The following is a 25,231-nucleotide window of genomic DNA, read 5'->3' as shown; positions in this document are numbered from 1 at the left end:
CTTTCCATGAGGGTTAAGAAGAGGAGGATACTGTTTCTTCTAGTCCAGGAAATACACTGTTATAGACTCCTCCATCTTAGGGGTCTCTGGGAATGCTGAACCAACTGTGTCTGTCTGGTAGGCCCTCCTTTCCTAAATTTGAAGATGGCAGACTCTGTCAAAACCTACTTAAGAACTCTATCCTCTCTCCTCAGTAAAAACTCTTGCTTTCAAGGTGATTTATTTTATGTAAGTAGTACTAAATTGTCAAAGTGGATAAATTTAGAGGGCAGTTAAATAAGTTGTAATTCTCTCTTTGAAAGTTAAAAATAATTCTGTCTTTTATACCTGAATTGAGTTGATTAATTTACATTTTAAAGAGGGAAGGATGTTGTATTATTAAGTTTTAATTAAGTAGTACCTCTCAGCTCTGATAACACAACATATACAATGCCTGTTCTGACTGCATATGTAGGTAATTTAATTATCATGTATGTCCAGGTTGGATTCTTCTATTTTATTTCAGTGATACCTAGTTCTTTTTAATTTTGAATCAGTTTAATTTGTCATTAACTGAAATATAGCTTTAATTTGGCAAATGCAAAGAAAGAGACCATACAAAAATGTTCACCAATGTTCATTTGTAAATAATAACATTTTGTTCAGATTTACAGATGCTTTTATGCACCATGCTGTTTTAAAATATACTTTTCTGTAAATATGCCCTTGCATTAAAATTCAGTTGGATATTCTTTATTTAGAGGGAGCAAATTTCAGTTTGCTGTGCAGCAGCAGTGATTTGGACTGGTTGGTCTCTATGTGTCTATATGTGTGGCTGAAATTTTGGCCAGTCACCACATTTTGAGAAAAAGGCCATAGCCAATTTAATTTTTATGTCTCTCTCAAACTTTAATTAGAATACTTTGAAACTACAATATTAGACTATTGGCAAAAAATTCCAGATACTTTATATATTATCCAGAAATGCTTGAAAAAAATTCAAACATAAGCAGATATTGGATAGATAGATATATCTGTTTGACAATTGTATAGTAAACGTGTATTTTGCTATTTACCTCACAGAATGTGGATATAGTTACACATCTAATTTCTTTGTGTAACTATTTCCATTAGATATGTAAATACAGTAACTGTAGGCACAGATTACCATAATTGGCCATTTTATGTGCAATTATCTGATTTTCATACTTAATTGTGGTAATTGTACACAAAATTAGACTGCAATTGCCTGTTCATCTATGCAGTTCTGTCCATGAAATATTGAAAGTCTAAAAATAAATTCTAATAAACTATGCTTGTGATTTGTGGGTATACCACCGTACATAAAAAAATTGCTTTGCCCAGTCCTGTATAAAGGATACATGAGAAGTCACTAGAGCACAAAAAGCATATCACAGGTAGCTGATAGATCATTGCAGCCATGTAGTATTGTGATAGTATGTATTTTAAGCTGGATTTATGGTCTGTGTAATAGAGAAATACCACATGGTGGTCTGAATGATGCACAATGATTCAAATACTTACTAGTCATCAAGCCATGTCTGCCAATGGAAACTTCTCACTTTCTACCTGGCTCTTCGTACTTTCCAGCTTCTGTCTTGCAGTTTAGCAGGAAACACATTCCAGTCTCTGGGATCTTGTGTGGTGTTGCAGACACCTGAAGAGTTTATCTGCAGCATTAATTTATCTCAACGTATTGATCTGTCTCTTCTGTCTCCTAGGTTCATCTGAATCATTTTAATTTACAAGAGAGATGAAAATGACAGCAATGTTGTTAAAACCACAAACCCAAGATTTAAGTTCTTGATTCTAGAATTAGAAACACTGTTACCAAAAAGAAAAAAAAAGTTTCCCCCCTTTCCACCTTTCCAGATACTACTGTGCAGCATGGATTTTCTTATCCTAGCTAGCTTTTGAGTAAGAGGCCGAAGCCTCATTTCTCTGATTCTCTCACCCTTTCTGTCTTTCAAAAGACAAATCTTTTTTTCTATTTTTAGTTCTCTGTCCTCAGAAGTTTCTTCAGTTGTTTCCTTGAGAAATACAGCCTATGGATTCAGATTTATCTCTTCCTTTCTTTAGAATTATATTTCCACCCTTCTCCAGTATCTTTTATGAATTTACATTAATTTTTTATTTCTTTATATGACACGAGTTTATTGTCTTTCTACTTTTACAACATTTTAAAAACTCACAAAATTTTATAAATCATGTATCAAAAGAGGCATTCAATGTACATACTTTTAAAATTTATAGTGTCTAGTCTATTTTAAGGCTTCATAGAGACTACCTAAGATATATTAATAATATAGATGGCTTATGGAATTCAGAGAGCTCTATAAATTATTTCCCTCCTCTCTGCCTGAAGTTATTTGTCTGTTTGGGATTGCAAGTATACAGGCAGAACTGGAAGAAAACAATTAAAGAAGATACTGCTTATTCTCAGTATTTATTTATTGTTAAGATTATTAAATAGTGTTTGGGGAAAGACTTGGGGGGCATTGCTTTGTAAAGCAAAAACTTACTCAATCCACAGCATACAAATACTCATATGCCTTAAAATGCACACGTACATCTCCTTGGAGCCCTGCGAAGACTAGCTGCTTAGGTGATATGCTAAGACTTTCTAATATCTACAGTTGCTATTTGCCTTCATCCAAGCTTTGATTGTTGTCTTGATAGTAACTTTTATAGTGATATATGAAACTAGCCTTGTGCCTGATACATTTTCATTACCCAGTTTTTCTCTGTAATTTCACTACTCTAATAACAAACTGCTATGATTTAAAACCAGTTATGCTAAGAAGAGAGGCTTAAGATAATTGTCAGAGTATTTTCTAAGAGAAGGACTCAACTGTGATTTCAGGAAAAGTTGAATCAAGAAGGGTTACATATTTCGGCATATCATGAGCAAAAACCAAGGTTTTTTGGTACATGTTGTTAAAAATGGATTGGGAACAATGTGGACACATAGGGACCTGATCTGCTTGAAAGCCACAAAGCTGAAGTATTAATGTATTATTAGTAAAATTTTAGTGGAGTCATTCTGAAATATTGGATGTACATTACCATACATTATATTGCAAACCCTGCCTGTGTAGTGACATCATGGAGGCAATTTATAGAAGCCGAGCAGTTCTATTGTGTGATTAAACATGAATTTCTGAAGCTTTTGTTTTGTTTTAACAGAACAATGAAAATGAAACAGCACTGCATTGTGCAGCTCAATATGGTCATTCAGAAGTAGTTGCTGTTCTGTTAGAAGAACTAACAGACCCTACAATAAGGAACAACAAACTAGAAACACCTCTGGATCTGGCAGCACTTTATGGACGTCTGCGTGTTGTAAAAATGATCATCAAAGCATATCCAAACCTGATGAACTGTAATACAAGAAAACACACTCCTTTGCATCTTGCTGCACGTAATGGCCACAAAGCTGTTGTACAGGTGCTTCTGGAGGCTGGAATGGATGTCAGCTGCCAAGTTAGTGTGCAATTTCTTTCTTCTCTTCTTCCTTTCCTCCTTTCTTCCTTTCTTTCCTTACTTTCCTTTATCATTAGAATATGATTCAAATGAAATAATAACTTCTTACATTTTTTTCTTTTAAAATACACTTGCATTTACTTTGTTAGAGATGCTTCAAGGTGGTGTATAATACAGATTTATTTTTTATGACCCAAATGATGTGTTCAAAGGGATGACTCAAGAAAGATATGTGTCTTCAAAGCTGAGTGTATATTTTTATGTTGTTTTGAGACATGCCGATACACAGATCATATCAACTGTTCATGTAGGTGTATATATATTTTTTTTTTACAACATTGGTTTTAATGTTACTAAGCTGACTTGCTAAAGCTATGGCCCTTAATGGTCATAGCAAACCGAAACAATGTTTGACTGAGAACTCACTTTCCCAGGATTATCCCATTCTAAACCCAAAGTTACTAAGTAATAATAATTTTGATTTTCTGCTTTTCTAAACACTTGTATAAATCTAAAAGAAAGTTCTATAGCAATACACTTTTGTAGCTACTGACTCCAACCTGTTAGCTGTTTGGTGCATTTAGTTCTGTGCACAGTAAATTACAATGGTGTAAAAGGGGCAACTTAAATAAAAGAGACATAGATGGAACAGATACAAGGTACAGAAGCAGTAAATTTTATGTCCAATTCTTTGTAGTTTAAAGTGTCCAAGCCTTTTAACTACAGAGGACCTGATTCTGTTACGTGTGAAGTCTTGCCTGAGTCTTGTGATTTCTTTTGATTTGATTGACAGCACTGTATTTGAGTTTAAAGTGTATTTTATCTTCATATTTAAAGTAGCCTTCTTACTGAGTATATATAATATACTTCGAATTAAGGTTGTTTCAGCTTTATTTCTATTTTCAGATCAACCAATCAACCAAACATAATTACATCTATTTTAGAGTCACATCCAGGCATTCTTTACCAATAGATGATTTAATAAATCTTGTGAACTTTGCCTAAACTTTGACTAAGTTTTATAACCATTTTAAGCTTTAGGTGCATTTAATCAAACACCTTTGTACACATAATTCCCTTTCATACAGAAAGATTGCACCTGGATTCCATGCACTTTTATAATTTCTGGATTCTTCCATCAAGGTCAAATTTTTCAACTTTTGAGGAAAAGAATGTGAAATGGGAAAGAAAAGACAGATTTAAAAAAAACCAACAAAGCAAACCAGAAAATTTTAACATATTTTAAGATTAAAAATGGATATTCTCAAATGCCTTCAAAATGAAAATGTGGTAAAATTGTTTTGCTACTTTTATTAGCTCTAGTATCTTTTGAGTTAGCATTGTTACTTGCTTCAAACTATTTCAAACTGAAACACTTTTTTTTTCTGTGGTTTGCTTACTTGTGTATTTGCCTACCATTATACTTCTAATTTAATTTGCTTTTGATTTTCTTTACTAGAAAGTGATACACTTGTAAAGGTTAATACAAGCAGCTCTTTTGTTTCAGCTGTCCTTTACTATGACTACATCTTCAGTAATTTAGAAAAGTTTAACGCTAAAGCAACACATAACAGAACCCTCGAATACATGTTTCTGAAGGTATAATGTCTCTTCTATCTCTAGCAAATGAATGAGGAAAAAGTCAGAAAGAAACTGAACTGATGCCTGAATTGATGCTTAAGAAATAGGATAATTGAAGAAAAATAGTCTCTGTCATGGCAACTTACAAACTGATGGTTACATGAGGGCTGAATATTACACAATGCTTTTATGAAATGTGTTCTTCCTCTTATGTAATCTAGATAATTTTAGCACTACTGTGAATTCTCCTAAGCCATTTCTATCTATAGCTATACCAAAAGTTTTTTGCTGGTCTTTAAAAAATATAGTGGTTGCAAATTTTGTACAATCTTCTGTTAAGAAATGAGAGATTCTTTTAGTAATGGTGATCTGTTTGCCATCTACACTAAAATTCTAGGACTTTTTTTCTTTTTTTTTTTAAATTCTAATTTATTTTAAGTAATTTATATTCTTATTTTTCTTAGTTATTCTTAGGCACGGGGGATTATTTTATTTTTTATTTTATTTTATTTTTTGCAGTGGGTAATCTTGTTTCTTCTGTGTTTGTCCTACTTGCCGTAAGGAAATATCATGTATTTATTTTCTCACCAGTATACATATTCTCCATCAATATGTTCCTTTTCATTCAGCATCTTAGCATATTGGCAAGTTGGCTCTGTACATATTGTTAACTTATTACTTCTATAACCTCTGAAAAATTCTTTGTTGATGATTACTGGCAGCTTATTAAACTGAGCAGAGCATACAATATCAGCCTGTTACTTAAAACTGAACTCAGCTCTTTTATTATTAATTAAATTGCTCTGCATCACTGATTGGGAAAGAACAATATACAAAGTATAATCCCATGTGGTAAATAAAAGTGTACACATTCATACACGTTAAATAAATTCAGCTTATCAGCAGTAAAGAGCTCTCAGAATGTTGAGAGACAATTATAGAAGTAGCCTATCTGCTATCACTCTGTAATTGTACATATTTATTTGTTTAAATGGGAAGTTTACTTTAGCCATGTTATCTTTCTCTTCTGTACTCCCTGAGCACTTTTAATCATAGCAAATATTTGGACTAATAATAGACAGCATTTAATTTTTGACTGGATTAATCACACATTTTATTCATTTCCCAGGTCTATCCAATATCCTTCAATCTGAAATTATTTAGAAGTGGGCAATACAAATCTGCTTCATCTCTTTATGCTTTGAAGTTTTCATTTAAATTGAAACATATGAAAAATACACAGGTTTTGGGTGAGTGATAGATTTTGGGCCCTCAGTAAAATAAGATACTGCACAGTTCAGTGTGTTTCCTGTAAACAGTAATTTTATAATTGTAAATACCTTAAAAACTTGGCCCCTTCTGCTTATCCAACTTTTATCTATCCCTATTTGCCTTCCCTGTCTGTTCCAGTAATGATGGCAATTTCTATTGCTTATCACTGTAGTTCTGCAAAGAGCTATGCCCCTTCCTTTTTGCTGTCACTATGTATGGAGAATATTCTGTGAATCAATTTGCAAAGCTACCATTCCGTCCTTCAGATTATGTCTGAAATCCATATCAAAACTATAGTAAACTGCCTATGAATAAGGACTAGACAAATGACCTAATTACGAGCTCTTGCATATTTACATGGTTAAAAAAAATCACTAATTAATAAAACCCTTGATGCTTTTATGTGAGCCTGCAAGTTGATTTGTGTATCCTGGTGTTCCTACTGACAATGTCCTTCTATCCTTGCTTGCTTTGTGTGTCCAGCTGGGACATTGTACCTGTATTTAGCTATAAGCTACTTGGGGCAGGGACTATTTTATTATATGCTTAGCACAATTTGTGCTATAGTTCTCTATATTTGATATACAGAAAACTTATGCCAGGGAATCAATACATAATCCATTGATGCAAACTTAAGCACACTTTAATTCACTGAGTTCATGAAAAAATACCAGCATTTTTTGCATTAAATATCACTGTGGAAGAATTTCCAAATATAATGGTAGTGTTCACTTTGCCAGGAAATTATGATCCAAGGCAATGAAAGCTGCAGGAAGTAAAGCAGTCATTATTGTCTATAAGTTTTATTGTCTTAAGTTTGCTTGCTGTAGTATAGACAAAGAGTATATTAGTGCATGGGTACACCATTATAAATGAAAAAGATCTACCTAAAAACTCTAGCACATCTTAAATAATATATAGAAATTATTTGCAACTACATTTTTTAATCCTTCCAATCTGTGTAATGTGCTCTATTGCACCAGAAAAAAAACCCCCAACATTATTTCTGTCTTCAAGTAGTAGTCCACATGTACATTTACAAAGAGATATATATCTACTCAGCCAGTCCTCTGAGTTTTTCTTGGCTGTGTTCATCCTGAGGCTCAGGATTTTCCTTATGTTAAAATGGAGTTTGGTAACTGAATTATCTGATAACAAGGACATTTCTGCCTTCTGGACAGTTTTTGGGTCAAGGGATCTGATTCACTCGTTAGTTATTCACTATTATCATGAAATCCTGCCTAGAGCTTTTAAGATTTACGTCAGCATTCATCTTCGTGACATCTCATGCAGGATTACACATCTGCATCTTACAAGTGTGCTTTCAATCTCTGTATTCCCAGACTGATTTTCTTTCAGTTTTGTGGTAATATTTCCCCTCTTGCTCAGAAAATCACCTATATCGTGGACAGATCAGTCCACTGTTTATATGGTGTGCCTTTCAAATTCCTCTTTCAAACAGACTGTAATATATACCTCATTTCTGGGATATGGCATTCATTAGCACTGTCTGATAGCTTGGAGTTGTAAAGGACAGACTGCCCCAGAATTCAGGGCAGTGCAGAATGCCTGTAAAGCATTTCAGGATCATGTTCAGATATGACAGGAAATATCATGGTAGAATAGACCAAGAAGTGAGAAAGTATAAAATGAAAAAACTGGCATTTGGCTTCGGATTCCTTTCCCAACACTATGAATTACATATGTAGGTGGCTTAAGTTTCTCTACTCCCTTTATGCGTAGCAGAGCTTTGGTTCTTTGTTATGGAACTATCTTCTGGCTCTCAAGCTGCCCCCAGATAGATTTTTTTGCCTTAGACATCTACAGGAAATTTCCTCTTCTCATGTTAGTTTTCATTCCATTTCTTATGAGATGTATGCTTTCATCAAGGAAAGTATTACTTGCCTTTCCTCCAGTGGGGAATTTTGATCAATAGAAAGGACTGCTGCCGGTTCTGACAATTATCATATCCAGGATCTTTTCCACCCCTTAACTGAGGAATCTGAGGATAGATCCTCTTCCTTGTCTTCAAACCTGTTGATTCAGCATGCCAGAACATTAATCTTTCTTAGTCTTAGATCATGTCACAGCAATGGATTCTAGATAGCTGTTGTCACTAAGTATGTCCATTTTTTCCATTAAAAAGGTTCCTTATTAATATTAATACAGAATGATCTCTACAATTTTAGTCCAGGTGCAGCTGGTTCCCATCTCTGCAGTTCGTCCTCAGTAGGACTAAAATTTAGTGCTCAGACCTCCTATAACATTTGAACCTCTGTGGATTTCATTGTTGGTGTACACATCACTAATTATTATCCTTGGCAGAATCACCGAATGGTTGAGGTTGGAAGGTAACTCAGAGGCCATCTGGTCCATCCCCCTGTTCAAGCAGGGTCACCTAGAACAGGTTGCCCAGGACCATGTCTAGACAGCTTTTGAACATCTCCAAGGACTGAGACTCTACAATGTTCCTGGGCAACCTGTGCCAGGGCTCAGTCACCTGCACAGCAAAAAATGTTTCCTTATGTTCAAACAGAACCTCCTGTGTTTCAGGTTTTCCCCATTACCTCTTCTGTCACTGGACACCACTAAGCCTGGCTGTTTTCTTTACACCCTCCCTTCAGATATTTGTACACATTGATAAGATCCCCTGTGAGCTCTTGTCTAGGCTAAACAGTCCCAGCTCTCTCAGCCTTTCCTCATAGGAGAGATGCTCCAGTCTCTTAATCATCTTAGTGACTCTCTCCAGTAGCTCCATATCTATCTTGTACTGGGGAGCCCAGAACTGGACAGAGTACTCCAGGTGTGGCCTCACCAATGGTGAATAGAAGGGAAGGTCACCTCCCTTGACCTGCTGGCAACACCTCCCTCCTCCTAGTGCAGCCCAGGATACTGTTAGCTTTTTTGCTGCAAGGACACATTGCTGGCGCATGTTCAAATATGACATAATAGGTTCAACTGTAGTGAATATGTTCAAAAATGAGAGACACATTCCTCTTTTCTCAAAACAGTGAATGATCAATTGTGATTGAGCCTCTATTTTGGTGTTGTTCTCTGGCAGGTTACCGTGCCAAACTTCTCCCCATTGTTGCTTTTGAATTTCACCACTTGTCTTTGCAAAGTCAAATATTTTGGGAGTCAAAGCTGTACTTCACATCCTTGATGACAGGGAACTCTATGTTAGTAGTACCAGGTCCACCCAATAGTCTTGAGGTTTATTCATGTCAGTAAGTGACGAATCCGAAGGAAATGCCATATCCACACAAATACCAAAGAGGATAATAGGCTTGTCAAAGCCTTTTTCAAGATTGCTGATGTCAAGCCTTTTTCAGTAATCAGACCTATAGCTATCAGTGACTTTTCTGAGAACTGTTTTCATTCCCAGAAATTTCTGAGCTGCACCTTAAGCTTTGCATGTACCTTTGTGGTTGCATTATGTCATTGCAGAGTTATCCAGTGTTAAAGTCAATTGCAGTTACTGGAAAACTCCTGTAGACATTGTTTGAGTAAAGGATTCTGAAACCATCTCTAAGTAAATCTGAATATTTAGTCTTCTTGTTCAGAATAAGTCTGTGAATGTTCATCTGGATTGCTTCTGAAAATGGAAAGATTAGAAATTGTTTTGAGATATGTATTTCATGTGTATATTCTCTTAGTGACTTCCTTCTCCTCTCCGTTATACTGTTAATATACTTGATGTGCTGGATGTAAATGATATTGGGCATGTTCTACTTTATACGTCCATGTACTAAGTATGAAGAAAGATAAAAAGTGAGTGTTCCTCTTAGGGACAAAACAAAGAGTTTTCAGGCTCATTTGGTAGGACATATGTACACTTACTGTGTGCTCATGTCCCATCTCAGGATCTCTGATTATTTCTAAATAACCTGTCATTGCATTGCTGTAACACTGGTGCATTCTGATACAGCTACTAAATAATGAATCACTATTTTATTTCAGAATTAATTTTTTTGTGTCTTTAAAGTCTTGCCACCATAGCAAGCATGACAATGGTACATTTGAATAAAATATAGAAAAAACAAATTCAAGTCGTACAACATTTAGTATTTGTCCACAAATAAAAAACACTCAAAATCTAATTTACTATAAAAAAAAAAAGATGAGCAGAGATTCAGTGAGATCTAGTAGTGCTTTAGCTAGTGCTAATGCTATTGTATGGAAAGGCATTCTGTTCAGATTTTTCAGGAACAGTCAGCAGTATAAAATACTAAGAAAAGTAGCTTGTTAAGAGAGGTAGTTTGTTTTTCAGTAGTGTAAATTTTATTTGAGCAAAAGTCCATTCACAAATAATTTTATGTCACAGAAATCTGCAAAATCAGGTTCACAGACATCTAAGGTAGAATTTAAATGATATAAACATAGACATCTAATGCTGTTGGAGGTGCCTTAGGGTATCCAGAACATCTGTATGGGGTAGATATGATGCAGATCAAATGTGAGCATCAACTGGAACATCAGCTGGAGGCCAGGTGGGATATCCTAGGGCATCTCTCACTGTACAACTGAATTGACCTTCTAGAGTGTGATCTAGTTTCAGATTAAAAGACCTAAGTGTAGATGTCCACGTGTAAACTGGCTGACTCTGCTGAACAGCTGTGTTCTACTGATGGTATTGACTAGATTTTCATTGCCTATAATAGGAGTTTAGAAATTTTACACAAATGCGGGCTTGTTAATTGAGAGTTGTATTACATCCCTACTATATTTTCTTATATAGTTATTAATTTTTATAGTAGAACTGACAGCATTTATGTTGTTATCTTGAATAATAAAAAAAAATTATGGTAGTATTTGTTCTTGCCCATTCAATGTTTTTTATGTGTAGATAAAATAGAGGGGAAAAAATAAATACTTCTTTTCTAAATGTATTCTTTTCAAAAGGATTCATTGGTATTTTAATTTGCATTTTAAATGTCACAATATTTTTTTTTTCTAGACAGAAAAAGGGAGCGCACTTCATGAAGCAGCCCTATTTGGAAAGGTGGAGGTAGTACGCATTTTGCTTGAAACAGGTAAATCTAATTTACAGGAAACACTGAACAAATATCCTTCATATTCCTAATCTGGTGTATGGCTCTTCAAGTTTTGGTTATACAAATTACTGTTATCTTTCTCAGCCTTTGCAAATCTAATTGCATGTACCTCTCCTTAAAACAGTGTTCTTTTAGAATAAGAAATTACTATACACAGAGAACAAAAGGAATGTTTTCACTAAGACTCAGAAATTCCATATATGACTCAGTGTATGCGACTGTATTCTGAGAATAAATGTATTCTGAGAACAAAATGGCTACATAAAATTTTATTATTCATTCTGAAAGACAGCCAAGTATATTTTTTGATCTAGAGGCCAGAAGACTCATGTTCACATTTATCTCCTTCACTTAGCTATTCCTAACAAACACACCATTCTGCTTGGTCCTTCATTTCCTGGATAAATTTTGAGTGCCTGTGAAGAAAGGGGAAGGCACTGTGTCTCCAAGAATTGCATTTGTCCTGAAAGGACAGGAGAACAGGGATATAGAGTCCCAACAAACCCATCTACTACATAATAAGAGTTCCAGAATTGTTGCAGGTAAATTACTCATCTTAACAACTGTCTTCTCAGATAAATGAGAAGACCAATGAAAATGAAAATATCTAGAAATTACTTCTCTGAGATACATGAACTTCCATTACACTGAGGGATCTCATTGATCTTTATTATCAGTGCTTGTGGGGTTATATATTGCAAAAGAAGGTATTTCCTACTCACAGCTCCTCATCTGAATGTCAGCTAGTGCATACCTGATCTGAGATCTGTTTTCAGAAAAAAGGTCCTTCCAAGATGCTTTCCTGTTTGGACAAATAAGAAGGAGGCAGAAAGGGGCAGAAAGGGATCTTCACCTGCCCTCAAAAAGGCAGGGCCTTTTTATATTCATTCACCTAAAAGAGGAAGGACTGGAGAACCTCACACAAACATAGGAAGCCCTTAGACCACAGATAAAGAATACCTCTTATAGATTAGTACACATTATAGCCTCTGCCAGAGTACAATTGTACAAGGCAGTGGAGTAGAATCTTCACTATGAACTCCTTCAACCCCAAATGCTTTGCACTTCTGCAACACTCCCGACCTTCTGCCTTTTTTATCTAACAATCCCCTTTTCTCTAGTTCTGCTTCAAAAAAGATTCAGAAGATGTTATGAGTAGCTACTGCAAAGGAAAGGTGTAAGTTGGTGTCTCTGGCCTCTGAAAATTGGCTGCCACTGCTAATTAGCCCAGCAATATTTTGGATTTATTTTCAGTGAGAAAACAAATATCTCTTTCTCACAAAACAAATTAGGAAACTCTCCATCAGGTCAGGAAATTACAAGAACTGAAGCCTTTTCTGGTGAGCAGAGAAATCCTTCCATGCTTCCAGAATGTCTTTATAAATCCTGCTTCCTCTGATTTCCTCTATTCAGTGTCCCAAGAAGAATCTCATTCCTTAGGACCTTTCATGCCTTTAGTTTTTATGAAAGTACATCTAAACTAAAAAACAACTTCATTCTTCTACCATAAGGCAAAAATTTCCAAAGTAGCCCCTACAAGACAAAGGTGGAGAGTCATGCAGTATCATAGAATCATAGAATCATAGAATGCTTTGGATTGGAAGGGACCTTTACCGGTCATCTAGTCCAACTCCCCTGCAAGAGCAGGGACATCTCTAACTAGATCAGGTTGCTCAGAGCCCCATCCAACCTGACCTTGAATGTTTCCAGGGATGGGGCCTCCACTACCTCTCTGGGCAACCTGTTCCAGTGCCTCACCACCCTCATTGTAAAAAATTTCTTTCTTAAATCCAGTCTAAATCTGTCCTCCCTTAGTTTAAAAACTTTGCTCCTTGTCCTGACACAACAGGCCTTGCTAAAAAGTCTGTCCCCGTCTTTCCTATAGGCCCCCTTTAAGTACTAGAAGGCTGCTATAAGGTCTCCCCGCAGCCATCTCTTCTCCAGGCTGAACAACCCCAACTCTCTCAGCCTGCCCTCGTAGGAGAGGTGTTCCATCCCTCTGATCATTTTTGTGGCCCTCCTCTGGACCCACTCCAACAGGTCCATGTCCTTCTTGTGCTGATGGCTCCAGAGCTGGAGGCAGTACTCCAGGTGGGGTCTCACCAGAGCGGAGTAGAGGGGCAGAATCACTTCCCTCGACCTGCTGGCCACGCTTCTTTTGATGCAGCCCAGGATACGGTTGGCCTTCTGGGCTGCGAGCGCACATTGCCGGCTCATGTTCAGCTTTTCGTCCATCAGTACCCCCAAGTCCTTTTCCGCAGGGCTGCTCTTGATCACATCATCCCCCAGCCTGTATTGAAACTGAGGATTGCCCCGACCCAGGTACAGGACCCTGCACTTGGCCTTGTTGAACCTCATGAGGTTCACACCGGCCCACTTCTCCAGCTTGTCCAGGTCCCTCTGGATGGCATCACATCCTTCTGGCGTGTCAACTGCACCACTCAGCTTGTGTCATGTACAACAGGTTGTCTTGAGCCCTGTCCAGGATAAGCCTCAAACTTATTTATGGTTACGTTCACAGTTTGAGCCAAACAATTACTTTGTCAACAGTCTGAACAGTCTGCAAGGAAATGCTCTGTCTATTCACACAGCCCTTATACTATATATGGGTATTTCAGTCTACTCGGAGCATTAATTTTGAACATGTCGCCATGAAGTACGAAACTTTTAAGGTTAATAACTTTTTCCGTATTGCTCCCAAAACACGTACTGGTACTATGGACTAGAAAATCCCCAATGAATCAGAGCAGCTGGGGAGAATTAGAATGCAGGAATGTAGGAAAAACATTCAGAGAAGTTCTTGATTTTGTAAAATATTTTCAGGATGGCTGTTTCTTAGGGACAGTCTGTTAAAATAATCCCAAGTTTGGCTTAAGAAGCTTACTTTATATCCCCATGAGTTACAGAAATATGAAAACAATCCATGTCAGCATGTGAATTTTAAGCTACTCAAGCTTTAAAGACAAATGGATGCTGTACTTCAACTATAACACAGCTGTTAATCTGCTACAGTTGTTAAACTGCTTGCATTCAATTTGCCACATAATTGAGTCTGATATACCACATTTATAGTCAGAAGTACTTGGGGTTAAAAATTCCACCACAGATCATTTTCTTTTTCAGGAATTGATACCAACATAAAGGACAGTTTGGGTAGAACAGTTTTAGATATTCTTAAAGAACATCCATCTCAGCAGTCACTCCAAATTGCAGCTCTACTTCAAGGTAAGTCATATTCAGTTACACATTTGTTAGAGACAAATCAGAATAGCATGGAGGAATATTAAGATATATAGCAATTTCTACTCTTTAAATATTTCATTATACAAAAGAGTAGTCTTTGGAATTAAAAAGACAAAATTCTTGTTTTCTAGATACATAAAAAAGTGGTTGAATATCTGAATTTCAGAGTAAATGCTTTCTTTTTTTCTGACAATAGACATTAGCATGGTGTGTCACTTATAGTTACTCTTTGTACACTCTTCATTACAAAATAACATATTGTAATATTTCACTGCAGTTCCATTAAATTGTGATGGTAAACTACAATTTAAATGCTTGATTTGTTAATAAATAACAACTGTGACTGAAAGATGATGAGAAATTTTGAAAAATTTCATTACATTTTTCTCATTTTCCTTAAATTTCCAAAGAAAAATTAAACCAGGCAGTAACTCTTGTCATTATAGCATAAATAATACAATTTTGTTGTACATATGTTTGTTCTCATTCTTCATCTTACTTTCATGGTGTGAGACTGATAGAACTCCATTGTTTACTTCAATTTTTTACTCTAGGAGATGGCAGTAAAGTGATGAAGCATGAGCTAGTACATAACTCAGTGTTAAACATCATTCCTTCTCTTCTATGGAATTTGTTTCCTGCATTTTCGGATCAGTCTTTCATTAACTGTGTTTGACAGAGGAGTTCCCTGCAGGTATCATTGCTGCATCTCCATCTGTATTGATTATTCCCATCTTTAAATAAGCCATTTTAATCAGTTCAGTGTTGGTTCTACATATGAACTAGCTCATGTTTCAGCCTCCTGCATAACCGTATTGCAGAAGAACATTTCCTAGAGAAAATGAGGTCATGTGTCCTTCAGATTTTCTTTTCTGAATAACTTCCAAAATTGTTAGCCTGCTTCAGTAAAGTTTTCCAGTGAGATGATGGACCGAAGATACAAAGCTTCTATAAGTATAATGAAAATTTTGCAGGCTGGAGGAGAGGTATTCTCTTAAGGAGCAGATTCATGTTATAGCTGAACTGAATTAACAGCTTGAGGTCTCCCTCTCTCCCTCCTTCCTATTTTCTTTTTCCCTTTCCCCCATTCCCCCGCTTCCTCTTCCCCTACTTCCAGCTACACAGTTCCCTTCCATATTCCTTGCTTCCTTACAGGAATCTGCAAAGTGATCTGATTCAGTTAATGAACCAGCAATATGTAAAATATGTAATTTATTATATTACCTATGTAACAATAATAAAAAATTAATAGTATAATTATATAAATATACATTTGTTTGTTTTAATGAACTTGCCTCCTATGTGATTCAAGTCCCAGAGTTAGCTCTGTCCCAGGTAACTGGCAGAAATGTGCATCAAAAAGTGGGGAGGAAGATACGGGTGAGGGAAGTAGGACTTCCCCCGTCAGTGGAAGGGAGTTCCTAATTTGACTCAGACTGTCTGGTGAAACTTCAGCCTTTATGTCCTCACTGAGCTGCAGCATGAACATACCACTGTGTAGAGGAAAAGAGGGTTAATATCATACTGAAACTTCTTCAGTGGCAAGAAAAGGGTCAGTCAGAGCTTCCACTTTCTTAGATATCCAAATCAATCATCCTTCAGATATTAATCTAAGATTCATTATAATGTCCCATCACCAACTAAACTAATTTTCATTTTAGTATCTCTGCATTGTTCCATTTTCTCCTTAGTGTGATAACCTTGCAGTCTCAACCTCGTTGATGAAAAAAGTTTCTTCAAAGTACCCTTGCCCTATAAAAAATAGAGCACCCAAACCCCTCTCAAGGGTTTGTCATGTTGATGGATCAGTATCTGCCCTTAGTTTTTACCACAGAACAGAAATACATCAATTTCAAGGCTTTTTGGTGCTTTGACATGCAGTCTTTTTCACATGCGTGCCTTGAAAATATAAAGACGACTGCTTAGTAGTTTCAGCTCATATTAGTATGATGAACCTGTGCTTGTAATGAGCAGCTGTTTATTTTTGCTCTGTCTGCCTTGTAGTCAGAAGTGATGTGCAAGGATGAAAAATGTTTACAAAGATGCCATTCTGTCTTAAGAAAACCTGAGGAGCCCCTTCAGAACTCCCTTGTGGAACCCACTGAGATTCTTTTTCACCAGTAAAGGGTTCACTGAAGCTTTAATCATCAATGATAAAGTTTGAACTGTGAGCTGAAGTTGAAAAATAAAATAAGGAGTGGCAGGATTCAGTACTAGCACTACTAATGATACAGTAGACCTACCCTCCTCTAAGAAGCCAGTTTAGTATACTTTTCACTGAAGTGTGGGCATTTATCCTGTTGTAGCTGAAAAATCAGTGAAGCACTGGGATTTTGGGAAACCTGAATGTACTGTAATTGAGTTCGACTTCCGTGGGTAAGGAGTTCCATTACCAATGAGTTCCAAGAAAGGGCAATTGCTGAGAGAGAGTTAGTGGCTTCCAAATACATCCCTGTTAAAGCTCCCTTCTTCAAATGATTGTCTAGAGAAGCTTACATGTGTCCTTCATGTAGACTTATAGGAAAAAGAAATTAAATTAATGGCATCAGACAATTACTGACCAGATTTTGTAAGTTTCTTCCTAATTTTTTTCTTTATGCAGACACAATGGCATTGAATTGATTCTTTCACCTTGTTGCCAGGATAGAGTAAGATTTTATCACCTGGCATTCTCATTTTTACCATTTCCCCCTTGCATTGTTATGAGTGTTACTGTACAGTTTATAGTAGTAACATAGCATAATATTTGTCCCTGACACAAGACATTAGCTTTCAAAATATAAAACAAAAGCTAAAAGATGCATATAAACAGACTGGCAGAAACGGACAAGGAAATAAGGGGACTGGTATTACTGGTGGGCCTGATAGGTAGTGTTCTGTCCTATATGCAGAAGAGTAACAGAGTTGTAAGAAAAGTTTTGAAAGAAAATGAGTTGGTTTTGAGGATATTTATGAGAAACTTCTTTGAAGGAGAAGAAAGTAATTTATGTCCTTAGAAGCAGTTCATGGAGGCAGTAATACTAAATCTGTTCAGCTCATACTAAAACCTACAGGACTGGTAGCCTCCTGTGAATGAGGCCTCCAGGATTTAAGAATTGTGGATAGAAGTTTCTATTGGTGTTCTCCCTTTTTAAAGGAATATTTACAAAACTACTTTTTACAGATTATTGGTTAAAAAGAAACAAAACCTTTTGCCAGTGAGGTTCTAGAAGTGATCCTAGTGTTTTTGTGATCTTTAGTTTACATCTTTTCTCAGTATCCTGAGAAAATAGTAATTGAAGTTTCTGCAAAAATATTTTTTGTGTGTTTGCAAAGTCGGCCGTCTTTTTGGAGATTTTGGCACATTATCTGATAGAAGGAAAATAAATAACAAAGCCACTTTAAACAGCAATGTGAAAAAGGCTAGGTAGACTATACACCACCTGAATGTTTTTCTACTGCCTGTTAATTATAGATGGAATTATTAGATGACAGTTCAAGTTTTAATTCTTTGTCATTCATATATGTCCCATCATTTTATGTGTCTTGCTCAGGTCTGAGTTGCACTGAACTCAATTAAAAATACTTATTACAGTTTAGATTCTTTATGTGGCAATGAAGAATTAGCTGTTTAGGCATTATGTACTCAAAGAGCAGAGAATTAGAATACTGTGCCAAGTAAGGCCAGTCTACTGGATGCATTTCATTAATGTAGTGAAACAACAGCATTCAGTGCTGAAGCAGTTAACAGTATTGGCACTTAGGGCTTTATAATTAGGCATTGAAGAGAAAAGGGATGTTGCCAAGGCTAGTAGGCCTAAAATTAAACAGACCAGCTGTGTTTTAGTTTTAGCACATGTGAACGTGATGCAGGTGCATGCTATACCATCTTTCAACTCTTTCTCCACAGCCCACTATGCTCTCTATTAGCATCTTGCTCTTTTTCTATTTCTGGAAGCAGAATTCTTGTTATTATGAAAAAAAGGAGATAGTAGATAAACAGATGAAAAATGACACGAGCCCCAGGAAGGCACAATAAGCTCTGCTGCATAGACAGTATGGAGGGACATGTAATGGAAAGCTGTTTCCTCTCTCTTCTGCTGAAGCTGCTTAAGAACCTAACATTGTTTGTACATGTTACCGAATTATTCATAAATGGAAGATGCATAAGCAGCTGCAGAACCAGGACTCCTTTCTTCCCCGCTCTGCTTAAACAGCTTTGGTGTCATTAGCACAGGCTTTCTTTTGTGTATTCTCACTTTCTCTTTCTCTCCCTCTCTTTCTGTGGACAAGTAGATCTTCCATTGCCTTGAGTGCAGGAGACCAGCCTCACTGGAAGGATGGAATAAGTTTCCAGTCAAAGATTTAATAACATCTGTGTGGGATGAAAAGAACTGGGATCTCAATCCCCCTTTGCTGTTTTTTTCTGGAGACTTCTCAGCTCCTTTTATAGGCTATTGTGCAAAAGCGGTAGAGTATTAACTATGTTTATGAATTAATTTAACTACTGTTGTTTTGGGGACTGAAAGTTTAGCTGCACCCTTACCTATCTCAGGATCATAGCAGTACTTGAGGGCTTGTTTCTGTTTACCTTCCCTGAACACCTGCACAAAAGCCTCCATATGTGCCGATAAGTTAAACGTCTATTGATTTCAGGTTTCTCTAGGATTAAGTCCAACTTGAGTCATTCAGAATTGTCCTCTGAAATGTAGGAGTCTGAAGTTGGCCCAGCCTCCATCTCAGCTCAAGTTTGTCACCTTAGCACACCTGAAGGTAGCAGTTACCAGTTGGTTTTCTGTTACTGTTGCTGCTGTAAAGAGAAGAGGAACTGGGTCATGAAGTCTCAGGTGGGCTCCTTCCCAGGGGAGCGAGTGAGCTGTTTTGGGAGGAGATTTTAGAGAGCTTATGGGCTGGGGCAGGACTCAAAGGAGCTGCAGGATCCTCAGCCAGATGCTGGGAGAGCCCTGGGGAGGCCAGAGGGTGGTCTGAAGATTGCTGCCCTTCAGGAAGACACAGAGTGAAGGAGGAGTAAGGATCCCCCTGCAGGGACATGGGCCGTGAAGGGGAGTGGTTTCTAAACCAGTTTTGTTCCTCCGATCTAGTTACTTGGGGAGTCTTCTGTTTGAAAAGGTGAGTGTTCAGATTTTTATTCTAATAAAATTTGGCTTTTTTAGAGTTTAAAAAGCTTTTTGGTCACTTTAGGGGAAGTCACTCTAGGGAGGAACTCTGTGAAGCCACCCCCTGGCATGGCCAAAGTAGGCTCTCAAAACAAAAGGGAAAGGAGCTCATACTTCATTTTAAAAAAAAAAAAAGTTGTTTGTTTGGGGTTTTTTTCCATTAAAAGGAAAAGTAAAAAGTTCTCTGAGGCTAACGTAGCCATTACTCTAAAAGCCAAGGTTTATAAATAAAGCAAAAATCTTGACCCCCTCATCTCACTGAGGAATTAGGACCTAGAGGAGCTGGAGTTAAAGCAAGCTGTGCTCTAGAGCTTGAGCTTTTACTGCCCCTGGAAGTTCAGCAGCAGCTCCAGCTGAGCTGGGCCATGTTCTCTTCATGGCTGACCTTCCTGGCTCTGGCTGCTCTGTGGAGAGGCAGCTGTGTTTCCCTCCTTATGTGTTAACGCTTTCCCTTCTGCTTGGCTTTGGCCTAACCAGTGTTGCAGAAACTGAGAAAGCTGGAGTTCCAGCAGTTTGAACTTTGCAGTGCTTATTACCTTCTTGGGTTCATATTCCCCACTGCTCTTATTTCCACTGCTGGGTGACCACTTTTATGCTATTACTTTTTGTGCATATGGCCCTATTTAGATTGAATGGGGCTATGTTAAAATCAGATAACTGTAGAAAAGAATGCTACTAAGCAGGCAAAGTTTTTGAGATTCTTAGTATTAATCCTCACTGAACTGTAATCTGCTGTTTGAGTCAACAGAAGTAAAATACTCCATTCTTCCCACAGCAGTATGGTGAGGAAACATCTCTGAAGTGTGCATTAACATATGCTTCCTTCACCCCTTACATGCTAGTCATGCCGGCTGTCTTTGAAACATGGAACAGGATGACAGTAAGCTGGTGAAGGAAGCGTTATGAATCTGACAGGTTGTGTCCCAAACAGCCTTTACTCTCCCCTATCGTAAGAGTGACAAGCTTTTCGCTAAACTCTGTGAGACCACAGCTGGGGAAACTGTTCTGGTCATTAAGTGGTATAATTGACTAAGCTTGGCTTTGTTCTGAATTATCTTTCTTTTTATGAGGAAAGTGATAGAATCCACAGCAGTCTCCCAAGTACACTATAGTCAGAGCAGATGATGGTAACAGTATCATCTTTTTCAATAAGTTTGGGCAGGCTTTGAAGATGAATTTCTAGCCAGCTGCAGGTGAATAGAATTTGGTTGCTGGTGAAAGCATGCACTGCTGTGTATATGTTGTCTTTGGCTCTTGATATAGATCACCTGTTTCATGTCTGTTTCTTTGATGATATTATGGGTAAGTATACATTTACCTAGACTGTAAGCCTCTCATTACTGGGTCCGTGTCTTTATTTGTCTTGTACATATCCGGTAGAATTTTCAATAGTATAAAACCAAGTTAGGAGTAGAAGTCCCAGAGAAGTCCAAAGTTTTAAGGGTTGCACTCTTACAAGAACAGCACACTGTTGGCCTGTTCTAAACCTCTACACCATACCTTGTGCTGAGCCTTTTGTAGAGGTTTTCTGGAAGGAACTCTGCAGTTTTTAAAGTAAGTGTTTATGAGACTTAAGTTGAACTTGGGATTTCCTCCTCAGAACTAGCCTTCAGCAGGTGAGTGCATTGGTCTGAAAGTGGGGCCTGACAAAGAATAAAAGTAGAGTATTATTTTGAAACCACAGTCTTATATGAATATTGGACAGCAAGGTTAAAGTCCTTCACAATCTCCCCTGCATTTCCTTTCCTAGTAATATCTATATTGATCCAATAATTTTAATACTCCCAGCTGGTAGAACTTCATTTTAGGTTTGCTTTTGGACAGTTGCAAATTATCAAGCAAATATTTTCAGGCATGAATTCCTTCTTTCCTTTTATTTTTCTTTGGGTCTAGCTTCCTTTTTATTTCTCCTCCATCTTGCACCATAACTTGACAAATAATATAGCTGACAGAGCTGGAAAACATTCCAGAGCATTTTGTCATGCTGCTGGTTTTCTCATGGTCTCTTACAGCTCATCTTTGCTTCTTTGCTTTCAGCACTACACAAAAAAATAGAAGTGCCCATTTTCATATGAAGAAATGCATGACAGATTATCCAGGGGACCATCGCCAACCATCAAACTTAATATATGACATTTTCAAATCATACATTCTTTTAAAAAAACCCCAAAACCTGCAAAGCATTCTGAAACTGCATGCTGTTCTCTCCCGTTTCCAATTTCATTTTCTCAGATGTCTATTTTATCACAGATTGTATTTGGGTTTGGGGATTTGTTATTTAATCAGGAATAACAGCAAGCTAAACAAGTGCGCTGTAAACTAGAAATTAAATCAAGGAGATTTCACTTCCCAGAAACTCTTTAGTTCTTCACTGTGATATTGATGAAAACAGTTATTGTAGTTTGCTTTTGTGTGTGTTGCAACATGTACTGTTGTGGTTACTATCTGGTATCAAAAAGAACTTGTTTAAGCAACTTCAGAAAATCAAGAAAATGCAGATGCAGAATAACTGCCTGTGCTGAGAACCAGTCACTCTGCTGGAAAAAAAGCACCACTGTTGCATAAATTAATTTCTAATTTATTATTTGATATTTGTTCTACAATAACATTCATTAAGGTCTTGGTGTTCCATTGAGCTAGCCTATGTACAAAAGCACATGGAAATAATGTATATATGTACACCAAAATAATAGTAATGAAATTGAAGTTTAGCACATTCATCACTCCACATTTTTCTGTTTTTGTAAACATCATCATGAAGGTGGGACAAGGGAAGTTTTAAGGAGAAAAAGCACAAAAATTTTAGAACACTGCTTTTTAGACTGCTAGTTTTAACTAATTTTTGAGATTGCATTCTTTTTTCTCATGTATTATCTCTGTGCTGCAAGCATAATATTTGGTTTTCTTAACAGTATCAATATACCTACTTATTGTGAACATCCTGAATATCTTGACTAAAAACTCTTAACAAATTTAGAACTCTTGGAAAAGAGTTCTAGAAAAGAAGACTCTTTCAACAGTAATAATATAATGGAACAGTTACATAGCTATGTCAAGGAGACAGGAAAAACACAGGGATAGTCGCAATTCATTAATCCTACAATGAAATTTCCGTAACAGTTTCAGCAGATTAAAGAACTGGCCATTATAGTGTTTTATAATACCTTCAATAGATGGTTGCCTTGCAGCAGTGTTTATGAATAATTACAAGGTTGTAATATGAAAAATTGGAAAGGCTTTAATGAAAAATGAAGTAGGAAATATACTTTTGATTGGAATAAACCCCCTTAATTCAGGAGTTTAAGTCTATGTGTGTCTTTAAATTGCAGAATATATGGAAACAGGAAATGCGAGTATTTCAGAGGAACGCCCACTGGAATGCGCAGAACATCAGTCTTGCCTTTTGTCCCCAGAAGTTCCTCCGTCTCCAAAGGCTAAAAGTAAATACATGTACACTGTGAATACAGAAGCTGCACTGAACTTCTCTTTAATATTAAAATTATATTGCTAACATTCATACAAACATACAAAATGAAAAAGAGATATTAAGAAAGTTATTGATATTGAGAAGTGTTTTCCACCATGAATTACCTATCTTGACTACATACACTGTAATCCATGTCATATAGGAAAGCAAAGAACTGTATTCTGAGAAAGGACAAGTCACTGATGGATTACAATGTATTACATTATTTGATGTTAAATCTTTTTAATTTATCTGACCTTTACACATTTCATAATCAAATAAAACAAAAGGATACTAGATATGTTGAAATACTGTGCAGGCATTGTTCACATTCAAGTTAAAGTTTGAATTTACTTTTGTCTTTCCCAGTGAGTACCTCTTCCAATTGTGTTACATTTGGATGCCTCTTTCAAACATCATGTGTGTACTGCTGTTCCATTCATCTTCTAGCATATCTTTCATATACTGTGACTATCACTGTTGTGTGCACGTGCTTTCATCTTATGTTCTGATTCACCCTTTACACACCACAGCCACTTAAATAGGGCATTTCCCGAGTGTGGTGTTGTCCTGCTCTTCCATGAAAATCATCCTTCTGTAGAACCAAACCTGACTTCTGCCTTCTGTAATAATCCAAAGTAAATGTAATTGACTGCTGGCAAATAACTAAGCCTCTCTACTTTGTTTTTGTTGTGTGGATTTGTTTTTGGGTTTGGGGGTTTTTTTTGTGTTTTTTTTTTTAACACCTTTACAGGGAGAGTTTTCATTCATGAGAAAATTGAGTTTACTGCTGCACACCAGATTATAATCTTCATGGTGATAGTAAACAAATGCTCTACTTCCATTAACGTTTCCCATTGGGGTACTTAACAGGCATATGGTGTATGAAGATAAATAGTTCCTTTGAGATTAGTAGAATTATGAAGTCGACTACACTATGCAATAGAAATGTCTGTCCTGAAATTAAGTAGTAAATATTTTTAAAATATGTTTTACTTCTTAATGATAAAGTCATGATCTCACAGTCCTTGTTTCCACTATCGAGGTATAAATGCTGTGAAACATGCTAGCTGGCTTTTGCTTGTCTGTTGTGTAGTCTGATTCTAAAGGAAAGAAATTGTACTTGATTGTGCTTCCCATCCATCTGTCTGCCATTCTCTGACAATCTAATTTCAAATAATTTAAACCAAATTTGGAAGAGGGATAGTGGTATCAATTACCTTTCTGTGACTTCCTTGAAAATAGGTAGCTAGACAGAGGAAAGAGACCTTAATTAGTACCTGCACTGAAAGAAATAGGCAAAATTTGTCTTTTATATATTCATTCTGGCAGCAATCAGCCAGCCAGTTAGCGTACACTTACTTACAGGTCTGTCAGCACCCTTGCAGTTCCAGTTTTGTCACACAGAATTCATTCTTGCGCAGTAAGACACATTGCAGGCCATATGTGGGAGAACATGGGACTGGGGACATGAACATAATTCTGTAGGAAACAGTAGTCCTGTTTCTTTTTAGGGTACTAATATAAAATATTTAGGTATTTTACTTCCAATTTTTATTGATTGTAATATTAATCTGGAATAATTTCAATTTTCTAATTAAAAAGGAGACTATAAATAAACCTGTTTATATCTTTGTTTAATTTACAAGTTTTGTGTGAAGTTACCATTGACTAAGACTAACAAGAGTTTTGAATACAAAATTTCTGTTACTTAGATATTAAAAGCAATTAGATGCTTTTAATTAGCAACTTCTGTTCTTGGCTCTGAAAATTTCAGTCATAACTGGCCATAGTTGTAATTTTAAAAGTATTTTAGAATACTTCTATTTACCTAGCATAACAAACAGTGATTATGAAGAAAAATGACACAAAAAGAGCTCTAGACCAGGCAGATATAATCTTATCTGCGGCTTCTTTAGTTACATGAATATACATATGTGTGTTGTGTGTATGCTGAGCTTAATATACTCACTCTG

General features: G+C 36.6%; 1 protein-coding gene across 4 annotated transcripts in view; it reads left to right on the top strand.

Moving 5' to 3' along the window:
* ANKS1B (ankyrin repeat and sterile alpha motif domain containing 1B) overlaps window positions 1-25,231 on the top strand; it is a 448,570-nt gene that overhangs the window by 62,251 nt on the left and 361,088 nt on the right. For all 4 annotated transcript variants that reach the window (XM_072866003.1, XM_072865996.1, XM_072866022.1 and 1 more), the window contains 4 exons: window positions 3,187-3,483; window positions 11,294-11,369; window positions 14,514-14,615; window positions 23,119-23,229. In XM_072866003.1, coding sequence (XP_072722104.1) covers window positions 3,187-3,483; window positions 11,294-11,369; window positions 14,514-14,615; window positions 23,119-23,229 — 586 coding nt within the window. The remainder of the gene's footprint in view (window positions 1-3,186; window positions 3,484-11,293; window positions 11,370-14,513; window positions 14,616-23,118; window positions 23,230-25,231) is intronic.

This window comes from Ciconia boyciana, chromosome 1, assembly GCF_034638445.1.
Source record: "Ciconia boyciana chromosome 1, ASM3463844v1, whole genome shotgun sequence".
Lineage (NCBI taxonomy): Eukaryota > Metazoa > Chordata > Aves > Ciconiiformes > Ciconiidae > Ciconia > Ciconia boyciana.
Note: the sequence above shows the minus strand (reverse complement) of the source record. Positions and strands in the feature narration are given on the sequence as shown.